This window comes from Pelmatolapia mariae, linkage group LG16_19, assembly GCF_036321145.2.
Source record: "Pelmatolapia mariae isolate MD_Pm_ZW linkage group LG16_19, Pm_UMD_F_2, whole genome shotgun sequence".
NCBI classification, from domain to species: Eukaryota; Metazoa; Chordata; class Actinopteri; order Cichliformes; family Cichlidae; genus Pelmatolapia; species Pelmatolapia mariae.
Genome location: NC_086241.1, coordinates 52508139 through 52530262, shown reverse-complemented (window position 1 = coordinate 52530262; position 22124 = coordinate 52508139). Strand labels below are relative to the sequence as shown.

At 38.9% G+C, this 22124-nt stretch overlaps 1 protein-coding gene across 1 annotated transcript; it reads left to right on the top strand.

Annotated features, from left to right (window-relative positions):
* The first annotated feature begins 466 nt into the window (after positions 1–466).
* Positions 467–2044, top strand: htr1b (5-hydroxytryptamine (serotonin) receptor 1B). The gene has a single exon (XM_063498810.1). It carries the CDS (start codon positions 718–720, stop codon positions 1849–1851), a length of 1134 nt encoding a protein of 377 aa, XP_063354880.1. The 5' UTR covers positions 467–717; the 3' UTR covers positions 1852–2044.
* Positions 2045–22124: the final 20080 nt, after the last annotated feature.

Sequence of the window (22124 nt, the reverse complement as noted above, 5' to 3'; positions counted from 1 at the left end):
ATTTATTCATACTTCTAATGGTTCATTAATTACCTATAGTTGTATGCTTTACAAAGTTGGATGTTAAAAGTTGGTGTGGTGACAACAGCACATTTTGTCTTCTGTAATCCAAGATGTTTCTTTTTTTATATATACCTAGCAGGGTGTGTGACAAATGGGAAACACTGGGCACTATGACCCAGAAGGCAGTCTACTCTTCAGAGAGAGAGAGAGAGAGAGAGAGAGAGAAGGCTGTGATCGGTGGCGCTTGTTTGATGTCAGAGTCTGTATAAAATCGAGACTCGGGGTTGGCTCAGCATTCAACCACAAGGGGCCTGCAAAGGCATAGCTCTCGAGAACCTCTGCCCTACATGTGGATTATTTGTGACATCCTCCCAGATGTTGGGTTATCAGGGCGCACTGCTCAACATTTATGCATAATACTTTTTATTTGTTGCGTGCTTCCACAGTTAGGAAGTTTTCTTTTCATGGCTAAAACCCGGAGAAGTTTTCATTTCTGCGATGAATGGATACTTGCCTCCATATTTCAACATCTGCGCATTAAAATCTGATGTGAGATGAAAAAATGAAGAAGAAAAGAGTGAGTTTTTCTGTTTCCACTGTGCCACTACTCTGAACGCATGGCACGGATGAGGCAACGCTCACGACGAGAGAAAGCTCATTCAATGCCAGACATCAGAGGGTGCAAATAAAATATGATAAAAGTGACTAAAAGTTATGGAGCTCTCGGGTCAAGTCGAGCCAACTCAGCCGGTGAACACCACAAACGACAGTTTTACTACAAATTCATCCATTGTGGATGAGAGCGCAGAGAGTCTCGCCTATCAGATCAGCTTGGCTGTGATTCTCTCGATTATCACACTCGCCACCACTTTATCCAATGCCTTTGTCATCGCAACGATTTCCCAGTCGAAGAAGCTGCAAACTCCCGCAAACTTTCTGATCGCCTCTCTGGCCGTCACTGACCTGCTGGTGTCTATCCTAGTGATGCCCATCTGCGTCCTGTACACCGTGATCCACACCTGGACGCTCGGACAAATAGTTTGCGACATCTGGCTGTCCTCGGACATAACGTGTTGCACTGCGTCCATCCTCCATCTGTGCGTAATCGCTTTGGATAGGTACTGGGCCATCACTGACGCAGTGGAGTACTCTAAAAAGCGCACGACGGGAAGAGCGGCAGGGATGGTGGCCACAGCCTGGGTCATCGCCATCTCCATCTCCCTCCCGCCTCTATTCTGGAGACAGGTGAAAGCGGATGAATTAACAAGCTGTAGCGTCAACACAGATCACATTTTCTACACCATTTACTCCACTTTTGGGGCTTTCTACATCCCAACCTTGCTCCTCATTGTTCTCTACGGACGGATATACGTGGAGGCTCGGAAAAGGATCCTGAAGCAGTCCCCGAAGAAGGTTGGGAAGAGACTAACGTCGGCTCACCTGGTCTCCAACTCCCCTGGGTCCGCGGCGTCCACTAGCTCTCTGCAGTGCGGGAGACACGACGCTCTGTCCAGCGACACCGGCTCTTCAACGAGCGAGAACCAGGTGAAAGTGACGGTGTCCGATGCGGTTTTGGAGAAAAAGAGAATTTCAGCAGCAAGAGAACGAAAAGCGACGAAGACTCTGGGGATAATCCTCGGCGCTTATATTATTTGCTGGCTTCCGTTTTTCATCTACACGTTGCTGGTGGCAACATGTGACACATGTTTAAACCCCGAGTTATTTGACTTTTTCACCTGGCTGGGATATCTCAATTCCCTCATCAACCCGATCATATACACCATGTCTAACGAGGACTTCAAGAAAGCTTTTCACAAACTCACGCGCTTCAGATGTTGCAGGCTGTGAGCTGCACCTCCAGTCACTGACAACATTTGTTTATGTGTCTATTTTCTTATATGAACTTCTGAAACAATCCTTCAAATAATAAGCTCTCTGTGACTCACAGGCATTATGAGGATGTGAAAATTGGACTTTTTTCATTTGAATCGGGATGGAGATGAAACAAAATGCCAGTTTTATTGATCAAAAAAAGAAAAAGTGGTGAGCAATTGTTCTACATAAAAGGCATAGTTGTAAAAAAATATTTCCATTATCTAAATACATTTTAAAAAAAGAAATTCTAATTCAATGAAGCCATGATGAGGAGAAATGCCAATTAAAAAAAAAAAGTTAAAAAAAAAAAGAAGTTTGTTTTTATTTACAAAAAACCTGATTTAGTATTTAATACAAAGAGAAATCATTTGTGAAGATGGGCATTTTGCATATTGAGGGTGGTGGTGGGAAACTTCAAATTTTTTTGATACTGTTTCACTTTAACCTTTCACATATCAGTTAAGTGATGGATTATTCTGTGTGGATTCCTATTTGGCTGGTAAAGTATGTTAATGCAGTGCATAGCACTTACTCCCATGATGCCTGACCCATTAATGTGAATAAGCAGCAGAAATCAGGAGCAACAGACATGATTTTGAATTCATAAATACCTTTTGGATAAATGACCCTGGATAATTCTTTTTTGGGGATTATGTGAATACCTGAAAGCAAGGTTGCTGGTTCAGTTATATATGTCTATGTATGCTGAAAATAACCATAGGTTTATATTTTGATCATAGTCTTGGGCCGCTCGATGCTGTGGTTATCTTTGTTTAGAAAGGCACACCCATGCAGTTGAAAGGAAGAGTGAGAAGTCTGCTTTCCTTCTGGGGCTCTAAGAAAAGCTTCATCTGCAGCTGATATTAATGCAGCAAAGCTGATGATCACTCATAATAAATTCAATTCTGCTGAACAAACTTAATCTTGTTTTACTGTGCATGGGTGGGCCTGTTTTCTGCCACATTCAGTCTGTTTCTTCAGTATGTCCTGTTCGTGTGTCACATGGTTTCCCCATCTTATGGCCGCATAGAGTGATCTGCATTGTAGAATCTGGCTTGCAGAGCTACATAAAAAATGCTGAAGATCTGTCAGCATAAAATGAAAACAAAGTTTGTTGCTCTAGTATTTGTTCTCATTCAGAGGCGCTGTGTAATAAAGGCTTTCAAATATTTGTCTGTGAGTAAGAGTTTTAATGCAGTTCTCAGTAAAGATGAGCCATGCCGGTCCTTTCATTTGTGTTTTGCCATGTTTATAATGTGGCAGATGACTTGCAGTTTTCTCCCTGTTGTGAGGTGTTACCTTGAAATCTAATGAGAGATTAGAGTCACGGCCAGAAAACATGATGACATCAAAATTGAAATCCAACAACCTCTTGAGGCACTCAGAGATGTGGGAAAGCATTAAACAGCGCAGATCAATGTGGACAAGAGGGTGTCGTTTCGCATCACTTCCTCCTCATGTTTTAAGGTTGCGCTGCAGCTCGCTGCTGTTTGATCTCCTCACCATCTCCCTGCCCTTTCTCTGCCGCCTTCATGCAGGAGGACAAGTCTTTGCTGTCATAGTTCAATAAGTCATGAGAGCGAGCGCAAGCAATACTATTCTAGTGTACTTCACGCATGCAGAAAGGGGCACTCATGTTGTCAGCACATATGGAAGCACACGCGCTGACATCTTTTGGCTTTCCATATATGAATTTTAACATGACCCATAACGCTTGACAGAGGATTGCACTTGAACAGGAAGTCATTCAGAGAGTTTTATAGAATTTTCTAAGGCAGACACAGGTGCGTTCAAGACTGGCACGAAGTAATGTCTGTAATCTATATATTTAAAGACTTTGCTTGTGGTTGTGACTTTCACCTTATTTATGTTTCCTAAAGGGAATCAGAGGTCTTAACTCCATGCAGAGCTTTCAGCAACACAAACTAATGTTGTAATAATAAATATTTTTTATTCATTTCCACAATAAATGCTTTTATTTGAACAATTTGACTATAAACTACATAATAAATACAAAAAGTCTCAAAATTTTGGTCAGCTAAGGATAAGACGACGAACAAATTGAATAAAATGAAACGAGAAACACTCTACAGGGCTGAGCTTTGGGCTGAGCTTTGCCACAAAAATAAGAAACATTTTCGTGCTTGTTCGGTTGCAGGACAGAGGAAAAGTTTGTCCCCAGAGGGAATTTTTAAATGTTTCGACTTACAAGATCTTCCTCAGACAGACATCCATCTGAACACAAATTATGCAAGGTTCTAAACAAAACTGAGTGCAGTGTGGATATTATGCATGACAAAACACAAATATATGCCTTACACAGGTATTATATTATAGACAATCTGCATTTAATGAAAAAGATCTTTGCAGAAAAGGTAAGATATGCTCGACTATGCATGTTATATATCATATATGGGCTTTTCTTTGTGGCATACAGTATATTTGTATTGTGCAGAGGAATTTAGTTGCACACAATGGGGGTTATGCAATCTCCTAAGTATAAGTTGAGCTTTTGGTTTTCTTGTCTGCATGAAACAATTCTTCCAATTGTCAGACCAGTGAAGAAATTTAAGAAAGTAACAAAGAATACATGCAAAGTATAAAAATTGATGCAGCGGCGCCAGAAATATCTAGCAAAGATTTCAAAAACTTGGCACTGGCACCGACCGTAATGAGAACTGACAGCAGACAGATAAGTTGGAGATTTCAGTGTGTTATACTAGGCCCAATTCCAGTCTCCATCCAAAGGCCTAAGCTCTAAACCCCCAAAGACTTAACTGACTTCACCTGAAAAGTGGCTGAGTGCAAGAGACTGCAAAGGCTCAAAATGTGATTCGTGGGAATGGCACAGCGCTGTGGGACGTGTCGCGTAACTTCAAAAGGACAATTCCAAAACATTTTTGTTCTGTTTTAGGTTTGGGACTTTTACACTTTCTTACTGGCCAAGGAACTTAATGGCCACCTGCCATTCTGTAAAGAAGACATACAGTAATGGGCTAAATAATCAACATCATTAAGCAAAAAAAAAAAGAAAGAAATTGACTTACTGGTTGATTAATACACTTGGTATGTATTACAGTGTATGCTTGCATTCTTCCTCTTTCATGTAATGTTGGAGTTGGTTTACTTCTTCTATTTAAACTCTATTAGACTATGTTAATTAATTCTATTTAATTCTTATTTAATTACCATTTTTTATGACTTTTGCTTTGCTCTGTTAACTCTGTATTTGACACCATAACTTTGTGACCTGTGGCTGTTTCCCTCAGACAAAGTTGATCTGTGTGTGTGTATGTGAATAAGGGGCTCATAATGTTTGTGAGAAGCCCTCATGTACCTGATGAACTGACAACCCAAAGCCCTCTGGGTGCCCTCTGAGTGCAGATTGGACCCTCAAATGTACTGCCATGCAGCTAGGCTCAAGTAGAGATAAACAGCAGGTTACAGAAGTCTGGTACTCACAATGCCATCATGTATGTGTGTGTGAGTGGTCCCCCCCCCCCCCCCTAAAGTCAGGATTTCTGCAGCATTTTTCACATTCACATTACCTTAAATATTTTTCCCGTGTCATTGTGCAGTGTAGCACAATGTAGCTAATGGAGGGACAGAATGATGCAGAGTAGAGTGGATTCATAATGCATGGCATAAATCTATCTTGCAATTGGTTGTTGATGTTTAAAAAGCTTTTTTGCATGATACATGTACCGTAGGTACAGTTGCTAATCCAGCTGCAGAGCAGCACGCATCTGTGATTAACATGCTACGACTGCATTGTGGAAGCAAATACATTAATTACAAACCCCCTTTTTTTCTATTTCCATTACTGATCTGCCACATATATGCTGTAGAGCGAAGGACACCACTGATGTAACAGCTAGTGAGGCCGAACACATGGATGATGAACCTGTAAAATATTCCTCGACTGAATCTAGTTTTGGTTAGCAGCTTTATTGTTTCACCCTTTCTGACAAAGGTTGAACGAGGTTTGAAGCATTCATCACCTGAAAAAATGGAGGCACAAAGGGCAATCTGCTATTAATAAATTATCTCTCCAAGGTGGTAATGATTGACCTTGGCAGGAAGGAAAACGAGTCATCTGTGCAAGCCATCTATGCGGCGACATGAAAAAGAAAGGAGATTGATGGTGAATAACAATTAGATGTTATATTACTGTTTAGCAATCCTGATTCTGAATCACTCAGCGATGTTACAAATGTGACACGATGTTGTTAACATGTACTCGTAAAAGTTTGCAGGAAATCAGTGTGGTTTACCTGTGAATGTGTACTTTTTGAAACGTGTCCACTGCCGTTTTGCATATTATGTTTTCAAAATTCACTTAATTGCAGTTTTTAGCACTTTCTGGAATATTCATGTATGGTTAACCTGCTGCACTCGTCCTAATTGCACAGCCACAGTAGTTTAAAATCCATCATGTCAGATTAGTTGTGAATGAAACCACCTGACAGGGCCATAAATCTGCACTCCAACATCAGTTTCTGGAGATGACAGCGAAATATCGAGCTAAATGCCCACAAACATTAAACAGATCTCAGTTCATGCGTGCATAAAGGTGTCGCTGATGCACCCCCTGTTATTGCCTATGGGTATCGCGTGCGTGTGTCAAATCACAGTCTTCATTGATGCATGTTTGCTCCGTGCTTCATAGCATATCTGTGGCCACAAGCAGTTTACCTGTGTTACAGCATAGTGGCTTAATTTAAAGGTCCTGCAGTACTTTGCATTAAGAAGATCGGAGCGTAGTTTATTTGTAATAACGTCATCATTCTGGTGGTCCAGCTGACTGACTGTGTTTACACTTGTAGGACTATTACTATCAGAGCTTAGCATATCTGTCACACTTAATATAAGCTTTTACGTGACAAGCAATACATCATCAAATTAGCCAGATAGTGACATAACGAGTTCACATACTGCTGAAGATTGGTTGCTTTATGAACCGTCCATCTACACTGTGTGTGCATCACTGGTAATCGCTGCTCCATTATCACCTAGTAACAGCGTGATCTATATTTACTTTCTCATTCTCATTTGAAAAATCTCATAATTCAAAATACTGGGTGTGTTTAAATCCTTAATCAAGAAGTTTTGGTAACTTTCTGCACAATTTAAACTTCATTAAACTCTTCTAAACTTTTACAATTTCCAAAAAAGCTGATAAAAAAGCTACAGAGCTCTGACTCTGCAGAGATAATTCTTGGTTAATTCTATCATGCAGCATCGTAAATGTTCAAGCACAAATCAGCTGTATAAATTTTCAGCATTAACATATTTTTCTGCAGTGGAAAATATTCTGTTTATTGTTACCAGCTTGGCTCAGGCTGGCAAATAACAAATCCGCACAGTCCAATTTGCCAACCAGTTTATATAACTAAACATGTAGTTTCGCATGACATTGTTGGGTGTCAGCGGGACATGCTGTGAATGGATGATGCTGAACAAGGGTACAAGAGACAAAATAACCTAACAAAGCAGCATGATCATAGACAAGACAAAGCGTCCCAGAGAGAATGGATTGAAGAACCAGGCTTTATACCTTCAGCACCCCACCTCTCAGGTTCAGGCACGTCTCTGATGACCCACCCATGCTTCTGCTGGAGGAAAACAGGGATAAGCTGTAAAGATAACAGGTGAGCTGACACCCTTTGTGTTTTCTGTAATGTATTGATGGCCCAGTGGACAAAAGCACTGCGCCACCTACACATTAGAGCTATAGGAGCTGCTTGGCCATGGAAACCCATACCATGAAGCTCCTGGGTCACAGTTTCTGTACTGATGTTAACGGCAGAGGAAGTTTTGTGCTCTGCAATTACTGAGTCAGGTGAGTGTTGGAGACTTTTATGCACTATGCAACTTGGTATGGTTCTTTAAAAACCCGATATTGTGTAATAGACATTACGGTCCACAGTGTCCATTGTACACTTTGCCTCTCCAAAGTGTGAAAAGGGCATGGAAAAGTTGCAGTACGCTGCAGTAACAGCAGAGGGAGATATTTTATTTGAAGCCAACATGAAAACAATCATTGGAAAGCGTTTAAACAGACATTATTAACTCATGTTAGCCACCTAGCTTAATTATTTAGACAATTAAGGACCCTGGAATGCACTTTGTATGCTTTTTGCTCACTACCAACTTCTTGGCTTTATATAAATTATCTCCCCCTGCTGGTAATGCAGCTTCTGCATGCGTGCCCATTTCATGTTTTGGAGCGGCAAAGCATGAAATGGACACTGTGGACCCGTGTGCGTATTAAACATTTTGCGTAATACTGGGTTTTCCTAAACACTTCCACTTTGCAACATGAATTGAGAACACAAACTTCCACTAAGGCAGCTCATCTTTCTCTTGACAATAATTCTTTAAGGCAATACAGCATTTTGAGCTAACTTTGAATGAAACACAGATGTGAAATATAAAAGTGAGATCAGAGGTAAAATGTGACACATTTGGATGCAAACTATTACCTGATATTTAGAACCCCCAGTATCATTTCCCAAATTTTGCTTATGCAGACAAAGGCAGTAGAATTTAAGCATCATTTTAAAGATTAAAAAATTTAAAACTTATTTGACCTTGAAGAATAAATCAGAGGTCAAAAGTAATGTGATATTTAGAAACCTCATATACCATTCCCTATACGCCTATATTCTCAGCCCAAACAATAGCAAAAACAAAAAAACAACATAGTTTTAAACAGCTCTTTATTATTATCACTTTTAGCTTTATAGCAAAGTATTGACTTTAAAGGAGAGATCATATGTGACATGATACTTTATATTACTTATATGGTACATTCTATATGTTGGCAATGCACATCACACTTGTAAAAATCACAGTTTCTAAGTTCTAAGGCTTTTTGTAAATTTTCACCAATAAATAATTAAGTTGACATTGAAGACCTCAGTGGACGTCTAGTCTACATCCCTACAAAGATTTATCTGAATTTGTTCAAAACTTTCTGAGCTGTCGTGTTTACAGACAGAATGACACGTATGGAAGCACGCAAGCACTACCAAGAACATAACCTCTTTGGCTGTGGTAATAATACCACCATACAGCTGATATCTAGCAGGGAAGAAATTTCACAAACAGAGCTGTGGCAACAGTGTCTCTGCAGAATGACCCATTCTTTCACTAATGTTTGTAAAGGCAGACTGGATGTCTGGGTGCTTGGTTCTGTACACCAGTGCAATAGGACTGCAAACACCTCAATTCAAAGGTGTGGCCCAATACCTTTGTCCATATAGTGTATATAAGGTACAAAAGACAGGAATTTAGGTAGCAGGTAGCTACACCCAGCATCTCTTGTGGCTGTGGTGGGGGTAATGATGAATTCTATTCATTCACAGATGTAGATCTCAACTGCTTGAATTGTTGAAGTTCTATTTATGATGCTATAAGGAGTTTAACTTGAAGTATTAAGTGCCTTTTGATCATTCTTAGTTTTGATTTGTAAATCTGAATATTTTTCTTTCAGGATGGGCTTGTTCACTGCCATTACTCCAGCCTGTGTTCTTTGTTTACCGAGGCTTTCAGGGCACACAAAATTAAAAGTAAGAGGGGAAAGCAAACTGTCGTGTAAGACCTAAAGAACTAGCGGGAGTTAGATGTCTTGTTCTCAGCTGACATTTGTGCTGAACTTGAAATGGCCCTGCTCAGAGGTCAAGCTCTCCACACTTTATTCAGTCCTCGTTAAGAGGCAGAAAGCAGAGACTGCCACAACAAAAAAGATGGCAGTTCAACTTAAAAAGGTCATTTTTTATCTCTCTTTTATCACACCCTCCCATTCTATAGTGCAAAATCCCCATTTTATTTGCATTCGTTTGCAAGGAGAGGCTTGTATAAGACTATTAACAACGCAAGTAAGTTTTTGTCTTATACTTGTTTGGCTGCACAAGTCACATATTCTCCAACACTGTGATGAATACACCCATCACCCACATATGGATTTCAGTTTCACTGAGAGCTTTGAAGAATATAAATGAGGGGTTCCCCTTTTCTTCTGGAATCATTTACATATTGTCTATTAACCTTTTGATATTAAGCATGAGAAGGCGCGCTGAGATGGAAACTTGAGTAGCATATTTGTAATTTTCCATTTTCATAAGCAATAATAACACAAAATGTCACCGGAGCTATTAGCATGAAATTTGCCTGACATAACCTAATTCAGCTCTTTTTCTGCTCGTCTGCAAACACCCCCAAGCTTCTGTCACTTGAATAAGAGCATCCTCTTTACAAAAAACATATAAGTTAAGCCTCCTGCCTGTGTTAAACTATGGTTTGGTATTTAAAAGACTGAATTAAGGATCATTTATTTTAAAGTAACTATATTAATCTTTAGTTTGCATACACTCATCATGTGCGTAAATGTCATGGTAATTTGGGGCTTTTAATGATTTATTTGAACTTTTCTCTTTCTGGGGTTGAATGACTAAACAGCACACATTTTTAATAACTTTAAAAAACAAGAATTGAATGCACAAGTATGAAACTAGTTTCTTTAATGTATACCAGTTCAAATATATACATACATCCCAATTAATATTTGGTTCAATTTCCCTTAGCAAGTTGCACCTTGACCAGATGCTTTTGGTAGCCATGAACTAGCTTTATTTTGGCTGGATATCTGATCACTCTTCATAGCAAAATTGGTAGAATTCATTTAAAATGGTTACTTTCCCGGCATAGGCCTGGCTTTGAATCATAATCCATAAATTTTCAATAAGGTTGAGGTTGGGGTGTTGGGAAGGCTGTTTTGGAAGTTCGATGTCAGCCTTCTTTATCAAAACCAGTTTTTAATGTTCGATCCGTGTCCTCTTGGAACACTCTTGTCCAAGTTTCAACTGTCTTGCAGTTTAGTTGAAGAATTTTGAGGTAGTTCTGCTTCTCCATTACTCCATCCACTTTCTGCAGTGTACCTGATCCACTGGCAGCAAAATGGCCCCAGAGCATGATGCTACTAACACCATGCATACGGTTGCTACAGCGTTCTTAGCTCTGAAAAGCTCATCTTTACAGCTCCAAACATACAGTCCATGTCGATGTCAAATTGGCTCCACTATGGCATTCCAGCAGTTTCCATTTTATGGTAGGATTAAGTCTTGGTGGTTCCTGGGTTGATCTTGAACGTCCTAAACAATTACCTCTCATCTGAGGGTCACAGGTTGGGTCTTCTTCTAGATCTCGGCTAAGTGTGACACATCTGAATAACTTACACACAATTTTTTGAACTGGTGATCTTGGAATCTGCAGTTGTTTAGAAAGGTTCCAAGAGATTTTCTCAACTTGTGTAAATCTACAATTTTTCTGCTTATATCTCCAGGTTCAAGGTTCGATCCCTCCAGTCTGCATGCCAAAAATATCCTCGGGCAAGATACTAACCTCAGATTGTTCTCGGATGTATCCATTGTAGCTTGAATGTGTGTGAATGCTAGATAGGAATCAATTACATAGAAAGAGCACAGAAAAAGTCCTTGGGTGAATATGACAAGTTGTGTAATGTGCTTTGAGTGCTCAGATAGAAAAGTAAAAAAAAAAAAAAAGACATGTCCACTTACCATTCCCCCCCCCCCCCCCCCCCCCCCAAAAAAAAGAAAATATTTTCATGCTAAATACCAGTTATAGTCAGTCATAATCATAAAGTTAATATGAGCTGGTTAAACAACATTATAGAACCTTCAGCACAAAAAATATTTAAGTGATTGTATGCATATATTTTAGCCTCTCTATTATTTTGACCCTGTGTGGATTAGACAAAAATCTGAAATAAATTTGAATTTGCACCACTTTAGCTCAGTGGGTGAGCAAGGGACCACATACCAGATCTTCAGCATCAAACTATCCAATAAAGACAAAAAATTATGGATGCTACACAATCTTTTCACTGTTGTGGGCAGCTCAAATAAATAAGAATAAGAATAAGAATAAGAACAACTTTATTTATCCCGAGGGAAATTCTTTTGTCATGTACATGCTCAAAGCAGCAGGAGAGACAGAGGAACAGATAAATAAGATGTACAATATATACAATAAGAATAGTAGTATACAGTAATATACAGTAGTAGGATAGTGCAAGACATAGTATCAAATAACTCTAACGAAGTAATATAAATGACTGTATCCTGGAGAATAAATAACTATCAGTGCAGGCGATTCTAGAAAGTGACATAGTAATGTGCAATAGAATAAAGGGAGTAGCAGTGTATGATGGGGGGATGAAACAAATATTCAATATTCAATAAGGTACTGTTGGGTAATATTGCACGGTCTGAAAAGGAACAGAATAACATTGGTAATAATCTCAGGAAAATCACCTACAGAGTGAGGAAGAGTTATACAGTCTTATTGCCACCAGCACAAAGGATTTAAAGTGGCGGTCAGTTCTGCATTTCGGGGCAATGAGTCTTTTGCTGCGTTTGCTCCGATGGTCCATCATGGGGGTGTGCATGGGGTGGGAGGGGTTGTCCATGATAGAAAGAAGCTTTTTTTTAGCATTCTCCTCTCAGACACCTCCTCCGGATTCTCAAGTCTGACACCCAGGACAGAACCAGCCTTTTTAATCAAATCCTTAAAATCTCAAAAATACCATGACCTCGATGCCCACGATGAGTGTATGCAAACGTCTGACCACACTGACCTTTTGGTTTCTTTCTTCATTTCACTGACAGGGCAGAACGGGACAGCAGTTCTGTTGCGTAGCTGTGACACACATCCTTGTATATAAGAAGGACTAGGACTTTATTTTTCTTTTGTAATACTCAGGAGAAAAAAAGAAGCTGACCTTTTCAAACCAATCTTTTGTGATCATCCTAAGGATTAAAATATACTTACTGAGCCAAATCGGGTTCCTCAGCTATGCCCATAAAAAGCAAAAAACACACTTAATTTCAACTTGGCAGATCTCTTCTCTGAATCATCTGCTTGTGCACCTCTGGATGACTTCCAGCTGTGTTTCTTCCTTGAAACTCCATTCTGCTCACCGGCATGTTCACATTTATGAATCAACCTTATATGTACAACCGATGCTTCTGCCTGACCCAGCTTTCCACCAGCTTCAGACCAAATAAGAGTATTCAGCCGAAGCATCCGCAGTGTCCAAGCTCACGGCAGCACGGGTCAACGTGGTGTTCTACTCCATCATCCCAATGTAAAATGACCAGATCTATGGTGTGTCCTATCATAAGCATTAATTCATTTCCTCCTCGAAATGAGCTGTCTGGCTCATTTCGAGGAGGAAGACGCAAATCCCTCGAGGATTGTGTGAGAAAATCTGCCAAATCTCACATGCATACCAGTGTTGTGACTTCTTATGTATAAGGTGGCAGTCAAAAGTACTTTTTAATCATCGTTGGAGTGGTAGACTTAAAAATGTATCACTTCTCAATTATTTATCGATTACCTCTGAATTGTTGCAGTTATCATATTATCTCAACAAATTAATCATGTCCTCCAATTTGAGATATTTGAAGCAAAAAGATAAAATAGAAGGAATGATCTTGTTTTTATTCAGGAGCTACATTTTTTTTTAGAGTTTTAGTAGGTTCCAGTTTTTTCTTTTTCTGCTAACTGATGAATTTTGTCTATCAGGATTAAATGAAGTCAAAACTGTGGAGACTGACCCACACCCACTTGAAACCTGTGTAACGTAAAGTACTACACCTTTGTTATAGCTGTAAATCATGCTCCAGTGTAGGATGTGGGTGCAGTGTGTTTTAGTTACAGAGTTTCCATTCGTAGCTGCTTTTTTCAGGTCAGCCTTATCTCATTCCAGAGGTCCACAAATTCATCTTAACTACACATTTTGAAGCTGCAGGTCCTTCCTGATTTGATGACGGCCTTTCACCGTGGAGGGAAAAAAGATTTCACCCTAATTTCAAGTGGTTTGTGTCCAGAGGGGCAGGAAGTGGCAACATCGCCATTAGAAAATCTGATTGGAACCCCGCTGCTTCTCCTTAACACATCTCATGACTATGATGGGTGAGTAGATAATTGATTTGAAATGTCTTAAAGAGGAGAAAGATGTGGGCCAACGGAAAAATCAAATCAAATGAAAGTAATGCTGTATTTCTTTGAAGAGCCTGAGGTTATATCTAGTACTCCCTCTTCGCTTCCTTACTGAATAATTCAGGTTATTATTCAAATCTCAGGTTGTTACATAGATTAACCAGTAAAGTCACAGCTTTGACAACCAAAAAGACACATGGCTGGGATCTAAAGATCAATGTCATCAAAGGGTTATTTTAAAAAGGTCTTTTTTTGTTACAGCATGTTAAAAAAACCCTCACATGCTATGATAAACTGTTCATGCTCAGTTAGCGGTTAACATTTTGGTCAGCCCTATTTTAAGTGTGTATTCTTACTTATGTTAAAGAGATTGTGTTTCGCCACTAAGATTTCAAAGGCAGTGAGAAAGATGCAGAGGATCTCCAGACAAAGCGAGAACTCTCTAGCAAAGCTCCCCTGACAAGATTAAAAATGTCTGATCCACTTAATCTCGGAGGAGACGTGAAAACATACATAAATGAGCAGATGCGCACGGGAACAAGAGCGCGGATCACCTGTGCGGCAGCCTCGGATTAGCTGCGTACTTCTGCAAAATGTCTGCTTCGATGGCCGTGAAATTCATCAGTCGCATTGGTCGCTGTATTCATGTTTTCGTCACTTTTCATGCTTAACTCTGCTGTAATCAATCCTGTCATAACAGCGCTACAGATATATGTTTTGGCCTGTGGCTGATGCAGCTTTATATTGCACGTTTATATTCTGAGGTTGATTTAGTCATGGTTTCCGTGCTGCCCGTGTCATCCTGCTGTGGGCTCTAAGTTGGTGTGGATTAATATGGTGGGACAGAGATTTACCCTGATGGGCTGTTACTTGACCTGACCTCCTTCTCCTTTTTTAGTTTCTCTTTTGCCTTTATTGTTCTTTTGAACTTTTCCATGTAAATCTGTTTCCCCCCTTCTCTATATTTTCTGCCCACTGGGAACACAGTAGACCGGATACCAGGAGCCACAGTTCCATCCTGCTACTCAGGATGGGGTGTGGGCTTTCCACTTCTCTCCAACTAAGAGAGCATGAGGAAAACCTCATGGGAATCTAAACTGGCACCTCTTATGAGAACAAAGACATGAAGAATTAATCTCTAGACTTCCACCTGTCAACAAACTCCCTCAAGAAGCCACGAGCCTTTTTAAGCTCCAATTACACGGGATATTGAATGGGTCATTGATGATGTTCATTTTGTCACATATCACAGATAACTTAATGATTGCTAATTTGAGAGAGTGCTCCCTGGTGTATGAGCTGATTTTGTCATTGTCTCCAGTGATGGAAGTAATCAGTGTTTGAAATCATTGTCTTCTCGAATAAATTATCCTTCTGCATCATTATCATATTCTGATTGATTGGTTTTGAGGTGCATTGTGATTGGATTAGCATTAGGTGAGACAAACCCAACCCGATGTGAAATCTATTCAATAAAAACTGCATCTGACCCAGCTCGTACAATTAAACTCACTTAATTTATTCATTAGTTTTCCTCATCAAAACTTTTTATTCTCCATCATTTCAATTTTGTTTTTAGCGTTATTGAGCAGTAAGCATACAGCGCAGCACGTCTTGATGCGAAGAAGATTGGCTTAGCTCTGTTAGGTGCAAATATTCTCAGATCAGCATGTCTTACTCTGTAATTTCACTCTTTATGAATGTTTTAAAGAAAATAACACCTAAAACCACTTCTAATTCAAATATTGTGTTTTTGTAACTAAGGTCATTGATTCCAATGATAACTTTGAACTCCCCAAAGTCCTTGCACCGTCTCTGAAACAGAAGGAGCAACAATCACTGCTACTCAGACAGGTTTAGCCAGCCTGAAAAGAAGATTGAATAGAAGTCTGCAGTCAGTCTATTCTATTTAAATGGTAGACACACACCATCACGTTGTTAAAGAGCCCAGTGCTACAGCCTTATTTTGAGTCAAAGTAAAACCAAAAGAAGAGAGCATGATATTCATGACTTTACATCCTGTAGCTGTCTTTCTAGATGAACCAATAACTAAATATGGCTGTAGTTTTGTTATAATTTAATTGTCGTGTCCAGTTTCTCTTCATGATCAACCACCTCTTTAGAATGATTTTTGTTGATGCTGAAGAATCTGCAGTGTGGACTTGCACTTAACACTACTCCAGATGTTACTGCACAGAGATACTTTTTGGCTGCTTTTGGTCCCTCAGCAGTATTTCCTTATTATATTGAAAAACTGAGACATACTCTTGAAATTGCTCTTCTTTTCTCTTATATTGATTTCAATTAAACGTTTACAGAGTTTCTCTGGTTCAGCCCACTTAAGATCAAAGTGGGCTGTATGTTTGATAAGATAAGATAAGATAAGATAAGATAAGATAAGATAAGATAAGATAAGATAAGATGACCTTTATTAGTCCCACACGTGGGAAATTTGTTTTGTCACAGCAGGAAGTGGACAGTGCAAAAGTTATGAAGGACAATTAGAATAAAATAAAATAAGAATAAATACAGTACACAACTGTACAGAATAGAATAAAAATAGAATACTATATACAGTAGAATAAAATAGAATAAAATATACAATAGGATAAAAATAGAATACAAATGCTATATACAACAGAGTGAAAAATACAATGTTTGCCATCCCTGGTCACGTCAGAATTCCTGTGAAACATTTTGGGTTATTATCTCAAAACTGGTAATTAGGTGTCTCAAAATTTTGAATTACTAACTGAAACAAATCAAGCTTATACAGATTTCCATTAAGTCTTTTCTTGTTTTATTATTATTATTATTATCATTATTTTAATTCTTAGCTGTTTTACACAGTACTCAGTTTTACTTCCTACAAAATTTAACATAAACTAAATGTGTGTTTTCCATTTCATGGCATTAGCTGTTTTGATGTTTTAAACATGAACCATAAATATCATTTAGGATCATGAATTCATTCTTATTTCAGAGCAGCTGGCATAAGTGATGGATGGACGGAATTTTACTATACTGCTACTATCTTAAATCTTAAAAAAAGCAGGAGGAAGGTTCCCCAGGATCACTCTCCAGTATGAAAAAACCCCATATATGTTCCTTTTTCCTCTTCAATCTAACCTTTTTAAAAATGTTACACTTCAGTGGTGGTTCTAATTCATGTGACCTACATGAAAAACAGGAGTACATGTTGGAGTAAAGTAAGATGCATGTTTTCTAGTCAATCTTCTATTTTAGTTATAAGGCAGAGAGCCTCCATCATATTGTTAAGGAGCCCGGGGTAAGTGCTGTCAGATCCTCTGCTCACCTTATCAAGTTCTTATTAACTCTTCACACATTTCTTTGACTTCATGAGGTTTTCCAGTGAGGTCAAGGAAAAGAAGAGATTTCCTCATGTATTCTTTGTTTTTCCAGTTATTCACTGTGTATTATTTTTTTCTTTGCCTGAATCGTGCTGGATTTCTTTTCCTTTTACTTTCTGCCTCTCTGTGTGTGACCTGTGTCTGTCTGGATTAAGTATTTGGAGTTTTGACTGCCTAATGGTGCAATGCATTTTGGCCCTCCTAGGAACTGTTACTACTATGATCAGACTCAATGAGTAAATTCCTTTGAGCCCCATGAGGCCGTCAGAACAGAAGCATATTTGGGAGTCCTGGCAACCTCGCAGCTTTAACCCTGTAACATTAAGTGTGCCATATTTGATACATGAGGGGTTTTTTGTGAGTCTTTGAGACTTCTACATCATCATTGTGATACCTTTCCCTTCAAAAACCCAAATAAATTGCACAATACATTTATTTAAAAAAAAAATGTAGTAAATATTATACAAATTAAAAATCCCATATGCAAATTAATCTCTAATTTTATCTGTATTTTGTCAGAAGGTCAGAAGGTTGCTAGAAATGTTAATTTTTTTTAGCAATTACTTCATTAATAATTCAGGCTTTACAGGGTTAAGGAACTGTCCATGTCCCAGCCACGTGTTTACAACCTCTCACCTCATATTCTGTTATCTTGCAATTGCATATATTGCATGCGTGCATTCATGCAAAGGGGTATACATACAGTAATCTTGCACACTGTCTGTATACCTCTTTTCATGAAGAGGTGTCCAAAATATTTCTGTAGAAAGAAATGCTTAAATGCATTGCTCCAGGTTCCTAATCGTTTTAGTATGCTCTTTCAGCATGTTTTTCCAGTCTTCAAATAATCCTTCTTTCTCTCTTTCTCTCTTTCTTTGTTTCTTTGGGAGTATATGTCTGTGATTTTTCCACATTGTTTTCTAAAATATTTCCTACTTTTAATGCTTATAGAGTGGGTCAAGAGTTTTTGGTAAAAGTAGCTTGGACAATAAGAGGTTTATTTCTGAATGAATTATTTTTGCATCCGCAGAGCCTGAACACTTTTTCTTTTCATTGGCTTTAAATAGTTCAGGTTTTGAATCCTGACTGGATTGCTTAGCATAACGCCCTCTGTTGGCGGTTCAGCAATTTTGGCCACGATGATGCACAATAATGGGAAGGGAAGAAAACTGTAGGGTACAGATTGCTTCTTTTAGTAGATATTACTGCAGACATGTATCAAAGCCCAAAAACCACAAAATATTTATCATATTAATAGATACAAGTTTATTTATATTCGTCTTTTTCTATTCTCATTTTTATACTTGACATGATTATCTATCTATCTATCTATAAACAATTAAATTAAAAAAAATGAAATATATAGTAAATTTGACAGCTAGATCAGTTGTCTGAGTATTAATTTGTCTTACTTATTTAACTAATTAGTGTATAATTTAGTTTGTGTAATTAATCAGTTCCCTCAAGGATGCCAAAGCCCCCACGATTCTCAGAGAAGGCAGGATTGCCTCCACATGAGGAATTAAGTACACGATTAATGTGTCAAAAAACACTTTCCTATTAAAGTGTCCATTAAAGTTTCCTCTGCTTAATCTCGACCTTAGAGAGCAGAGTACGACTTTGTAGACAAACATTATTTTAATTCCCATAATTTTACTGTAAAATGCAATATAGTAAAAAGTGTCTCAAATATGTAACAACCTGTGCTGCTACTGAATACTGTGGTGGTTATCCATGAACACAACCTGACCTTTACCATTCACAGCTCTTAATATGTGTCTACATGTGTTAACAGCCTCAAAAGAAATTCACAAGTTCAGTTTGCTACACTTACAAACCTATCTTCATAAAAGATTATTAAAGAACGTCCTCGCTTATGAACTCCAGTAGCGATTCACAGAGCTGATGATGGCACTAGCTACGATGGCACTTTCACTGCTGCCGGTCTACTAGAGTGGATCACACTGATAATCAGCCCAGAGTGGATTTTCTCAAAGAGGAGTGTTACGACAAACATGACTCTAATATTAGACTGCCAGCCCTGAGGCACTCATCTTCTCTGCTCTCCAAGGGAAGGTTAAAAGCTGGAACCTCAGTTGAAGCAGATCACACAGGTTTTTAGATGATGCGTTGTAATCTTTTGGTTACTTTTGTGCAGAGAGTCGTAACTGCAAACAGTTAAATCGGATAAAAATCTCTAAGATGTTTTTGTTTTATGTCTGTTTAGGGTCATTACTGGCAGTGAACTAAATGTATCAAAATACTGCATTAGGGAATTGTACTTTATTGAGGGGGAAGTTTTCATTTTCAAAAATGAAAAAGGACACTAATTAATTACAGTACAGAATAGGTTAGATATTTGTAGCTCCATACTGTTGAGGTTAACATCTTGTGTCAGGTGAGCAGCCGAAGGTACTTTTTATATAGTTTAGAGATTTAAAAACCGTAAAGTGTCTTTACTTTCATAGCCTTCCCCTGCCATCCAAGATTTTATGTATTACTGACATGATAACATCATGGAGTTTCAACAGATTTGTCAGCTGCACATCCATGATGTAAATCTTGGGAAAGGTATTGGGATCTGTTGACCAGGGAGGTCATGTGACTTCAGTAATTTGCTATTATGTTCAAGAAATCAGTTTGAGATGATCTGAGCGTTGCTTACGCTGTGGTCATAAAGTGGTGGACATGGTCGACAATAATACATGGTGGCTTTTAAACAGATTTCAGTTGGTACCAAGGGGCCCAAATTGTGCCACACACTACCATCACCAGTTTAAACTGTTTTTAGAAGCAGAACACATCCCTGGTTTCAGGTTGTTTATGTCAAATTCTAACTGGGCCAGTTGCAGCAAAAATGAAGACTCATCATACCATGCAACGCTTTTCCAATCTCCTGTTGTCCAATTTAGGTGAGTTTATTCAAGTTATGGCTTTAGTTTCCTGTTCTTAGCTGATCTTCTACTGCTGTTGTTACGGCCGAGTAACCGGTGTGTTGTGGTGTGTGTGTGTGGGGGGGAACTGAATCTAACAAAAAACAAGCCTTTATTATAGCCAATGAAACATATGAAAATAAGAGATAACATAAAGTGAACAAGAACTAACAAAACCAAAACTGGGAAAAACCAAAACATGAAACCTGAAAATCCTGACGCCATGAACCATGGAGACGTGAGGAGGTAAACAGACAGCTCAACAATGGCTAATAATGGAAGTGAAAACACAGCTGACACAAATGAAGACGACGTCACAGGGGAAGCAAAACTAAACACACTAAACACGGAACACAAGACTGTCAAAATAAAACAGGAAACATACTGAGTTGTAGACTGTGACAACACGTGCTTGACAATAGGACATGAAACACGCAGACATGAAACACATGACAGATTGGGGAGCTGGAGTCGAACACAAGGAGAGGAACACGGGAACAGGTAAGGGGGACGAGGCACGGGCATAACTAAAAGTCATACACAGAGGACAAGACAGACTTACACAGGAAACAGGAAAAGACACATAAACAAGGAAGCATGGATGATAACATTAACTAGACTGAAACCTAACTAAAATATACTAACAGTAAGCACTAGAACTAAAAATGTCTCCAATACATCAAAAGAAATCAAAAATACAAAATAAACTCAAAATGCTAGGTCACTGACCCAGCACCCTGACAGCTGTAGCCCATCTGCTTCAAAGTTTGATGTGTTATCCATTTAGAGATACTCTTCTGCCTTCATTTTTGGATAATTTGAGTTGCTCTTGCCTTCTTATGATCTTGAAGCAGTTTGTCCATTGTCTTCACCTCTGAGATCAAGAAGGCACTCAGGCCTAGAAAAAGGATAAACCCTAGTAAACCCTGGAGATGATTGTGCAAGAAAATCCCAGCAAATCAGCAGTATCTATGTCTAATTTTATGTTGTAATGGCTAATTTATCATCAAGATTTATTTGTGAAATACCTCTTTGGCTGTTTATCCAATCAGTGTGTGGAGGATAACAACAGTAAATACAAAAGTAGTGTCGATGTAGTGCCAGTGTAGGAAAGCATGTGCACAGAGTCTAAGACACATAGTTGATTTAAGGTGTAAGGAGCACTTCTGCCATTTAGAATAATCATGGAACAGCTACAAACACATGCAAATAGCCCCTCCATTGCAGATTTTCTGGCAACCTGAGGGCATTTTGTCTCTCGACAGAGAACAAACTCTATATCTTAGCCAGTGTTTTAAAGTATAGACTAATCATTTTGTGTCTCCAACCCTGTGAGTTTTTCAGTGTGCACCCATAGCCTAAGCACACTTTCAAGCGCCGTACCCCGGCTGCTAGTCAGTCTGGGTATCTCTCCTCCCACATCACTCCAGTTGTCTAGTACCCATTAACAAATAGTGACCAAGGATGGAGTCAAATTCTCAGCCTGAAATCTTCTTTCAGTCTCCCTCTGGATAAATGATGAATTTAACGGCAGGTGTCTTTTCTGCTGTGCCAGACTGTGGCAGTCAGCAATACCCAGGCTCTGTCCCTAATGAAATAACCCTTTCTGACAGATGGCAAGTACCACTTTCCCTCTGCTGCATAATTTAAACTGACCTCTCTAATTGGACAATGATTCAAGTCATCAGCCAGTGGGAGAAGGTCAAGCCTGTCTGAATCAAATCTTAGTTGAGATCGACAAAGCTTTGTTTATCTTGGGAACAATATCAAAGTAACTCATGAAAACAGAGCTGAAATACATTATTAATGTGCAAGTCTCAGCTCCAAGATTAGCTGTTTTTATGCATAAACAATGCTTCAGTTTGACAGTGTTTTGCTTTATTTTCAGTTTATTCTAATCTCATCTCAGATGTTA